Source organism: Merops nubicus, unplaced genomic scaffold (genome assembly GCF_000691845.1).
Source record: "Merops nubicus isolate BGI_N331 unplaced genomic scaffold, ASM69184v1 scaffold16038, whole genome shotgun sequence".
Classification (NCBI taxonomy): Eukaryota; Metazoa; Chordata; class Aves; order Coraciiformes; family Meropidae; genus Merops; species Merops nubicus.
The window spans coordinates 2,092-11,417 of NW_008623787.1; the positions used below are offsets into that span (position 1 = coordinate 2,092).

At 41.7% G+C, this 9,326-nt stretch overlaps 1 protein-coding gene across 1 annotated transcript in view; it reads left to right on the forward strand.

Annotated features, from left to right (window-relative positions):
- POLR3F (polymerase (RNA) III (DNA directed) polypeptide F, 39 kDa) overlaps window positions 1-6,814 on the forward strand; it is an 8,472-nt gene extending 1,658 nt beyond the window's left edge. Inside the window, exons 2-8 of the mRNA XM_008945196.1 lie at window positions 166-233; window positions 1,223-1,290; window positions 2,072-2,184; window positions 4,111-4,254; window positions 5,013-5,120; window positions 5,885-6,076; window positions 6,680-6,814. Of these exons, the coding sequence (XP_008943444.1) occupies window positions 166-233; window positions 1,223-1,290; window positions 2,072-2,184; window positions 4,111-4,254; window positions 5,013-5,120; window positions 5,885-6,076; window positions 6,680-6,757 (771 nt within the window). The 3' untranslated portion in view covers window positions 6,758-6,814. The remainder of the gene's footprint in view (window positions 1-165; window positions 234-1,222; window positions 1,291-2,071; window positions 2,185-4,110; window positions 4,255-5,012; window positions 5,121-5,884; window positions 6,077-6,679) is intronic.
- The last annotated feature ends 2,512 nt before the right edge of the window (window positions 6,815-9,326 follow it).

The following is a 9,326-nucleotide window of genomic DNA, read 5'->3' on the forward strand; positions in this document are numbered from 1 at the left end:
AAAAAGTACCCTCAAGAATATTACTCCTTCCAGTGGTTAGAAATATTTGCTTTCCCTTTTCTTTATTCAGTTGACAGGTTTTTTTTAGAAGTTTAGAAGATTCTTGCCACATTCTGAAGCAAGCTATTTGAGGGCCAGTAAATGCATTGTTCCTCTCTCTCCTAGGGGCAGCTGGACCTTCTCAGGAGCAATGCAGGTCTCCTATATAGAATCAAAGATTCTCAAAATGCAAGGTAAGCCTCTTGTTTGCTGGATAAATGTATTTGCAGCACAGCTCTGCAACTCAGATGCAGCATTGCTGAGGATGCACTCAGCAATATAATATGGATCCCCTAACATGGGTGTTACAGAACATAACTGCTTGTTTCTGGGGGGTACACTTAACTGCCCTGAGCTGATCCTGGAAACTGTTTTAGGGATGGTGGTTTCTGCTGAACAAGGGGTGCCATGGGACTACAGTTCTGACTTGCTAGTAGAGTTCCTGATCCAGATGACAGCAGAGTGATCTGTCCAGACCTGTCTATATGCTCAGGTGAAATTCAGCTGAAGCCTGAATCTGCAAACTGTGGTTCTGTGGTCTTCATTGCTCTCACTACATATTTACAGCTGTTCCAGGAGGCCACTTGAACTCATGCTATTTGATTTATTAAAATCTACCTACAAACCATGTCTTGTGATACCTGTGTAAATCTGAGTAAATATGATGTCTAGACATATTTCTGGACAGAAATATCCTTCAAAATGATCCCCAGTGTAGGTGTGTCATCCTCTCTTTCAAATGCTTTAGAAAAAGCTTGCTGAGTTCAGGCTTTCTCAGACAAATGAAAAGTTGTGTTTTAGCACTGGGAGCATGTTACTATCTATCCCTTTGTTCTGCCTAGAGACAGGTTATCCTAAATTACATTTTGTGCTGGGTTTGATCTTCCACAGTTGTGTTAGTACATGATTCTGAATTCCCTGTTGTTAGGACAAGTTGAGTGACTCCTGCTTAGTCACTCTTTCTTTCATACTGTGCCCTTTTCACTGTGGCTTCCCACAGGCAAGCTTGCCTTGATACAGAGAGGTTTAGCATCATGTATTATATTTGTCAGTGGCTAGCTTATTGTGTAGGGGTTTTTTTCCTTTGGGCTTTTTTTTTTCATTTTTTTCAGTTTAAAAAAAAATACAGCTTCTTTCATATTGTGGACCTTTCAAAAATCCTGATGTCTGTCTTATTTTGCAGTAAAATGAAAGGCTCTGACAATCAAGAGAAGCTGGTTTACCAAATTATAGAAGATGCAGGCAACAAAGGTAGTTTAAATATATCATAGTTGTGAATGGTACTAACTGTGTTTACTTATGGAACTGTGTTCTTGTCCACACTCTTAAATGGTTGCCCAGAAAATACAAATATGGAATTAGAGTCCCCATATCAGATCTGTAGCTAATGTTTGAAGTGTCCACCTTTTAAAAAGAAAAGAGAAGGTGAGATTTTCTATTAAAATAACAACCTGTCCTGGTTGACTCTTGGGGAGGGGCTCTTTCAGAATATTTGGAGTATGGATTTGAGTTAACTATGGGACTGTCAAACTGAGGAATCTGCAGAACACTCACTACTTAAATGTGATATCTATGTTGGATTTAACAGGTGTGCTGCCAGCAGAAACCTCTAGTAACTAGTTTTTCCCAGCAGTCATTGCACACTGTGGTTGAGACATGGCAGCTAGAACTGGCTGTCAGGTTTGAATTGAAGCAAACACGAGTTACCTAAAAATGCAAGAACATTGTTGTGATCTATTCACATTGGCAGTGAAGTGGGGTGCACTTGTAAGAGCTCTCAGAGGAGAGGTGAAGGGCAGGAGGACAGTGTGGTGGTTATAGTGTCCTTTTTGTGATTTTGCTAGTTGTTTTCTTTGTTCCATCCCCTTCTGTCCCTTCCCTCCTTTTTGCCAGGAGTGGTAGGATCAAGGATACGTCCTATGGTTGGCAAGTGAGTCAAGGAATGTTGTGATGTGACTTTCAGTTTGTGAGTATATACAGAAACAAATGGTTTCTTCTGTTCATTTCTGTTCACTTCTCTGATTTTAAACAGGTATTTGGAGCAGGGACATTAGATACAAAAGTAACTTGCCTTTGACGGAGATCAACAAGATACTGAAAAACCTGGAAAGCAAGAAACTGATTAAAGCAGTTAAATCTGTGGCAGTGAGTGTTTTGTAACTTTTTTTAAAAATAATTTCAAATGTTAGCTGCATGGTGTGTATGTTTGAACAGAGGACTTGGGCCAGGCAAACCTTGTTCTGCCTCCAGCTTTCTCACTAACTGTGCATCAGTGTTTGACTCTCTGCCTTTAGTGTGTAGGTCTGAGCTGCAACAGATATGAGCCATTATGTTTATTAAATAGTCAGCATATTACTAACAAGCTGATTAATACATTATTAATCTAATTAATAAACATATCCCTATTAATACACAGTTCTTCCCACCACTAATAATTACATGCCATTACACTCAAATTGCAGCTTTAGTTCTCTTAATTCTTTATTGCATACAACTTGTTACAGTTCTGTTACCCTTCACAAACCTCTCACACTGTTTGCTGCTAATCTGCAGTTTTGTCAGCATTTTCTCTGCCATACCCAATCTTTAGTACTACTTTCCCTATCTAGGGAGAAGTCTGGTGGGTTTCTCTTTAGTATCCCAATCTGAGTGCACAGGTCAGCTTCTCTGCTGTCTGCAGGCATCCATACTTCTACTGCCTGCAGCTCCTGCCCTCTATGTTCTCAGATTTTTATACCTTATTCTCCATTTTTGTTTCTTAACTTTTTTTTTTTACACCCTTTTCTCCTTTCTCCACTGAAATAAGCAACCTGCCTGTAATTATTTTTTCTCCATTGGTTCTAGTTTTTCTGCACCAGAATTTGGTATTTCTGATACTGAAGCAATCTGAGCCTTTTGTATGGGTCTAGTGATACAGTTACCTAGCTGCAAGTGACCTTGCAAGGTTCCTTTCCTGTGGAGATCCTGAAACTCCCTTCAGTTATCTGGTTCATACTGAATTGTACTGTTTACTTTAAACAATTTCTAAGATATCTGATTCTGTCTCAGTCTTGGGTTCTCTACTTTGTTCCAGTTACTCAAGTACTTTCTTCTCTCATGTGCAAAGAGTTCACCTAGCAGAGTAGGGCTTTTCCTTTTCCATGCTTTTCTTCACACTGTTCTAATGCTCATGCAGCATCCTGATCTCCCTTACCTGCTTAATTACAAATCCTTAGGATTAGTATGTTCTTTGGACATTCTCCCAGCAGGGATTCTCTTGTGGCAGGGCCTGGTACACCAGGAAGACCACTTGCTTGTGAACTGTTGTAAGTTTTCAGTTGCCAGTCTAACTGGCACCATGGCTTGCATGTGTGCTTTTTTTTTGGAGAATTGTGGGGGAGTGAGAGTGATTTCCTAAATAAAAATAAAATGGAGATAAAGAAGCAGGACGTAGAGAAGCATATATTTTTCATGTTCTTGTGAGAGATGCTGGTTTCATCTAGTCATACAGGGGCCATAACACTGCTAAAATTGCTTCAGTGGTTGCTGAGTTGCTCTGAATGACTGCTGCAGGAAGGTTAACTGACTACTAATATCAGGGTGTAAGCAGCATTCCTGTCCATCCCACTTAAGTGTGGCAGTAAGGAAGTAGGCTCCCCAGGACTAACTTCAGCTGCAGGGTTTAATCATGTAAGAGTCCTGTCATCAGGGCATGGGTTGAAGCCTGCAGAAACAGTTGAAAGCTTCTCTATGAAGTTTGTCTTTACTGTGTGCTAAAGACTCTTTCCTGCCCTCTTTCAGCTGTGGAGGAGGATTTAAGTCAATAGGCTAAAATTAAGCTCTGAGATCTTCAGTGCGGTTTGTATTGTGTTAGTACATTGTTAGTAGAATTCTATCTTCCAGCACTGCTACAAAATGATTAGGAATCTAATGTGTCTTTTCTTTATCTCTGTGTTAATTGATGGTCAGACATGTCAAGGATAGGTGAATTTTAGGAGTCATTAACTCTTTCTTATGTAAATATCTTCTTAAATCTGCCTTTTCTTAAGGCAGGCTGTCAGCTGCTGAGAGCTGTGCACTTTTCTCTCTCAGGCATCCAAGAAGAAGGTGTATATGCTGTACAACCTGCAGCCCGACCGCTCGGTGACTGGTGGGGCCTGGTACAGTGACCAAGACTTCGAGTCTGAATTTGTGGAGGTATTAAATCAACAGTGTTTTAAATTCCTGCAGAGTAAGGTGAGTGCCACTACTAAAGTAATCTTCCATTTGGTTTTGTGCAAGTAATTGTTTTCTTTATAAAACCAGTGACAGGCAAGGCTTAAGTTTTCCCTAGTGTTTTCTGTAGGTGCTGGCTGTTATAACTGGATCAGCAAATCCACACTGGATTGTTTTTCCCAGCAAGAATGATGGTGTTGCATTCCAATAATTTGTATTTTCACACCCTGTGCAGGGAATGAAGCCTTCTGTCTCCAAGATCCAGTGACAAGTTAGGCAGCAAAGGACATAGGACCAAAAAAACCTAGCAAAAGGCACTGTTTTCCCTGGAGACCTCCTAATTTCTGAGAGAGCAGAAGGCACTAGTCAGTCAGCTAGCTTTTCCTAGAAGACTTTTTTTTCAGGAGAAGCCTGCTTTTCATTAAATAAGTTGTATGCATATAGCAGCATTTCTCTCTTCCATTAAAATGTATTTTAACAGGCACTAGGTACAGCAGAAACATCTTTCGTGTCAAAAAAGTGCCAGATGTTGATATTCTTTCATATTCATCTAAATCATTGTGTAATTTTTGTGTCATGTTTAGTGTAAAATTATGCTTGGTTGTGCACTGTAGTGTCCTATGTACATCAGTCTTAAGGACGTAGCTTTAAATGCTGAATAAAAAAAATGTCCCAGAAATGGTTTGCAAATTTATAATTTGGTCTGCCTGAAGCTGAACCATGAAGGAGGCTCTTGACAGTGAGTGCTGACTGTAGCTCATCTTTGCTTTTTTTCTCAGGCAGAGGCAGCTCAACAGAGCAAACAGAACCCCATGATACAGAGGAACAGCTCATTTGCCTCATCCCATGAAGTGTGGAAATACATCTGTGAACTGGGTATCAGTAAGGTCAGAATAAATTCATCTGACTACTCTCAAAATTGTCAGTGCATGACTAGCTTCAGGAGGAGGGTCCTGTAAATTTGATAAGGGTCTAATAAGTGCTTTAGTACCTTACACTTACTGTAGTGGAAATGGGCTTTGCAATTTTATTGCTTTTTGAGGAAGGTGCAGCATAGGATTCCAGGGTAGTTTTTACACTGGGTTTTCAAAAAGGTATGAAAGAATTAGCATTTGTATCCTTGTTGACAGAGTAAAACTTACTTGTGCTAAGTTTTCCTTTAACAGTCTCAGCTGGTTTATATTTTATATTTTTTCTCAAGTTTACCTATTCACTTCAAGCAGTTTTAGGGGAGGAAAAAAAAATCAAGAAGAAAAAAACTCCTGCACATATTGGTCAGCATCAACAGGTATTATCTTCAGCAGTTTTGTCTTTTTCATCTTTCACAATAATTTTCCTGTAAAACTGGAAATGTATTGTGCTAGGATGATACAGACTTTTGAGGTACCTAGGGAGGTTCTTTTTGGTAACCCAAGACTAGTGTCATGCAGAAGTGCTTGGGAGGTAGGGGGCTTTGCTTTTCTTTTGGGAAAGTATTTGCTTCTCTTTTGGAATCTGCAAACCCCCATAAAACACCCAGCAAGAGTGGTGCCTTTGTGGGTTAGGTCAGAACTCTATGGATTTGTTACACATGGTGCTTGCTCATTTCCTCCTTGCAGGACTTAGTGGTGCCACATCTTTCCTAATACTTATTTTACAAATTGTTTCTTAGGTAGAGTTGTCAATGGAAGACATTGAAACCATTTTAAACACGCTAATATATGATGGAAAAGTGGAGATGACTATTATTGCTGCAAAGGAAGGGACAGTAGGCAGCGTGGATGGACAGATGAAGCTGTACAGAGCTGTCAGTCCTCTCATACAACCCACTGGGTTAGTCAGGACACCCTGTGGACTATGCCCTGTAAGTAACTAATTCTGTGTGTGAATAGGTGGGTGCATGAAAACTCTGAATATAATCATGCACATGGGCTGCTGGCACACTGCAAGGTTATGCCTGTGAGTGATTCTCATGGCTTTCTATGCCCACTGCACTTAGGAGTGTGGTCTGTGGTGCCTTAGCTACGGTGTAAGAGGAAGGTTCTTTAGTTCAGGATGTTTCTCAGCTGTATCCTGTCTCCTTACTGGACTTCATGTGAATGGGTGCTGTAAAGTGTAGCCTGTTTCAAATCATATATATTTTTTTTTTTCTGATCTCAAGCTTGCCTGTTTGTTTTTTAACAAGCTAACTCATTTCTGTCTAGCTTTTGGTCTGTCCTGCTTGGATTGTATCTGCTGTGTGGGTAAAACCAGCGTGCCCGTTTGCATCACTTCCTAGAGTGGTGTCTGTTTTGCTTTATTGTGCTCCCATTTCTCTGCCTCAGAGCTGGTGTTGGAATTCCTAAATTTTGACCTCTGTTAGACTACTGCTTTTCTGCTGGGGAAGGTGCAGAATATGTGAGTATGTTACTTCCAGTTAGGTAGTGCTTGCTGTATGTAATTACTGACATAGGGCTTTCTTTTGCAGGTTTTTGATGATTGCCATGAAGGTGGTGAGATTTCTCCATCCAACTGTATTTATATGACAGAGTGGCTGGAATTTTAAAGTGAGAGAGAACTGTAAACTGGATTTGTGCTTCAGAGCCAAAGTGACAAAACAGCTTGCTTTTTTAAAAGTGAACTTCTAAATTTGAGTAATTTCAGGATATGGAGTGACACTGTTTTTAATGCAGTGTTATGTTTATAAAGCAGCAACATATCAGTTGCAGGAGCAGTCCTGTGAGTGGACTGGAGACAGCACCGAAGGTCAAGGCTGATGTGGAAATGTGGATCTGTTCTTGTACCAAGAATGGGTTGTGTGACACAAGTGCCATGGGAGCAGATAGGTGGTGATGCATTGCTTCTAAGGACTTTGTCAAGGACTCCACAGATGTTCATTCCAAAGGAGAGACAATAAGACATTAGATGACCAGAAAAACTTGCTCATGAGCATTGCCAAAGCTGAGATCCCAAACTTTGCTTTCAGACTAGTACTACTGGTGGGTGCTCAGGTCCTGAAGTTGACAATTTTCTCCCATGATGCCTACCATCTAATTGAAGACTAAGAATTTGATGAGGAAAAGATCTTAAAAATGTCAAACAGAACTCCTTGTTTCCTTATGACTTTTCTTACCTGATAATTTATTATTAAAACCCTGATTTTTCTCATGTACACTTGTGCTTAATTTCCTCCATTGCTGCCATTGCCTGGTGATACGTTTGTTGTTTTTATTGCTTCATCTGACAGCTACAAGATCATCCTAATCAAATCTGTGTTGGTATGTTCTGGCAGCTGCATCAGATACATGGATATGTCAGCTGAAATTTTAAGAAGTGGTATTCTGGGAAGATGTGTTTTCCAGAAGAGAGAGTTTCTCTGGCCTGATGCTACAGGGAAAATTTTTGTTGATTACCTGAATACTCTCAGGGTTGAAAAAGATGCCAGTGACAGTTGTTTGTACATAGATCTGATCACTGGCCTTGATTTGTGATCTGAGAAAGGGATGACATGGGCACATCATAAAAAAGCACAGTCTTCATGGGATGTGGTGACAGTTTGTGTCTCTCTGAAGTGTGACCTCTCTGTCTACTTCTCTGTGACATGCTGGGCGGATGAATTGCCAGTAACACATAGACTGTGATGTTGTCATAAGCTTCATGCCCAGGGTATGTGGACTTTGGACCTCTTGAGAAGAGCTGTGTCTAGTTTCCTTTGGCTGTTGTTGTCCATCTGGCAGTATTAGAGGGGCAATGCTGCCTTTGGGAAGTGTAGGTTCAAATCCCACTTGAGAAGTAAAGAGATTTTTGTACCAGCTACTTTATACTGATTATTTACCACATCTCTTCCTTAATCTATCATCAAACAACATCTGGGGAGGGGGAAAAGATAGGGTTTTTTTTTCATAAATGAGCATATTGTGCATATAGGACGCTGCCAGCTCTTCCACCATCCAGTGTAACAGGGGCTGGAATGACATACTAACAGGCAGAGTGATGCAGACACCCATCTGTGCAGAAACAGTCTGATCTTGGTACAACTTCCTACCTGAGGCTTCATCTTGCTGCATCCAGCCTGGATCTCTGCAACTACTCTGTGTCCTCATGACCAATGAACAACAATTGGTGGGTCAGGCCCAACACTGGGCCCGTTGTATCTAGCCATTTTCAAAATTGTCTGTCAGAAAATAAGCCCTTCTAGACGTGTTGTTGGCAAGGCCGTGGTCAGCCACCTCTGCAACTGAGTTAGCAACATGCCAGGTCACGTGTCCATACAGTAGTAAATGGTGGGCTGACACAATCTGCATTTTGGAAGACAGTTTACCTAATAAGGGTAGGAGACACTGTATCAGCTGTTTTCAATACTCTTGAGGAGTTTGCACCTTCTAAAAGCAGTCTGGATCCCATAGGAAAGTGTTCAACTCTTTCTCACTTCCCATTTTCCTATTTACAGGACGGGGTGTGGGCAGGAGGCTGCTGGGGGTAAGCGCTCTACAAAGGATAAAAAACCCCCCATGGTTCCTGTCCCACACAGGGAAGGTATAGCCAGAGGCAGAGGCTCCTTGTTCGGGAGCAGCTAGCCATGCAGTCTCCCACTGAAGCGAAAAGTGCTGATAAGCTGGCACCTCGGGGAAGGAGTTTGATTGTATTAGCCAGAGGGAGCACCCGCAGCAGGCTCTTCCTTTTGTGTCAGTGTGGTCTCCAGGTGACAGATGCATATCGCTACAGAGGCAGAAGGGTTCTTACAAAAGAGATGTGGGGGGTGAACCGTTGAGATGTTTACCCTGCCCCTGCTCCCTTTAACCGCTCGGCACTGCTGAAGCCTGGGGAAAACGCCGCTCATGTCACTGGAGCCTTCACCTCGGCTCCAGGCGTCCTTTATGTGGCCCCAGGTAATTTCACTGAAGTGTGGGGATGAGGTTGCCTTTGTATTCCTGTGTTCAAAGAGGACTTAACGCAGTGGGGTCCTGAGCCCTGCTGCTGCAGAGCTAACGCATTGTTTGTGCTCTCCTGCAGCTAGAAGGCAGCTTTCAGAGAAGCACCGTGTCTTTATCATGCAGGTATGTCACCTCATGCAGTATACCCATAATCGTCGGCAATAAGAAAAAGGAGAGAGAGCTTGTCAGGGAACAGCTCTA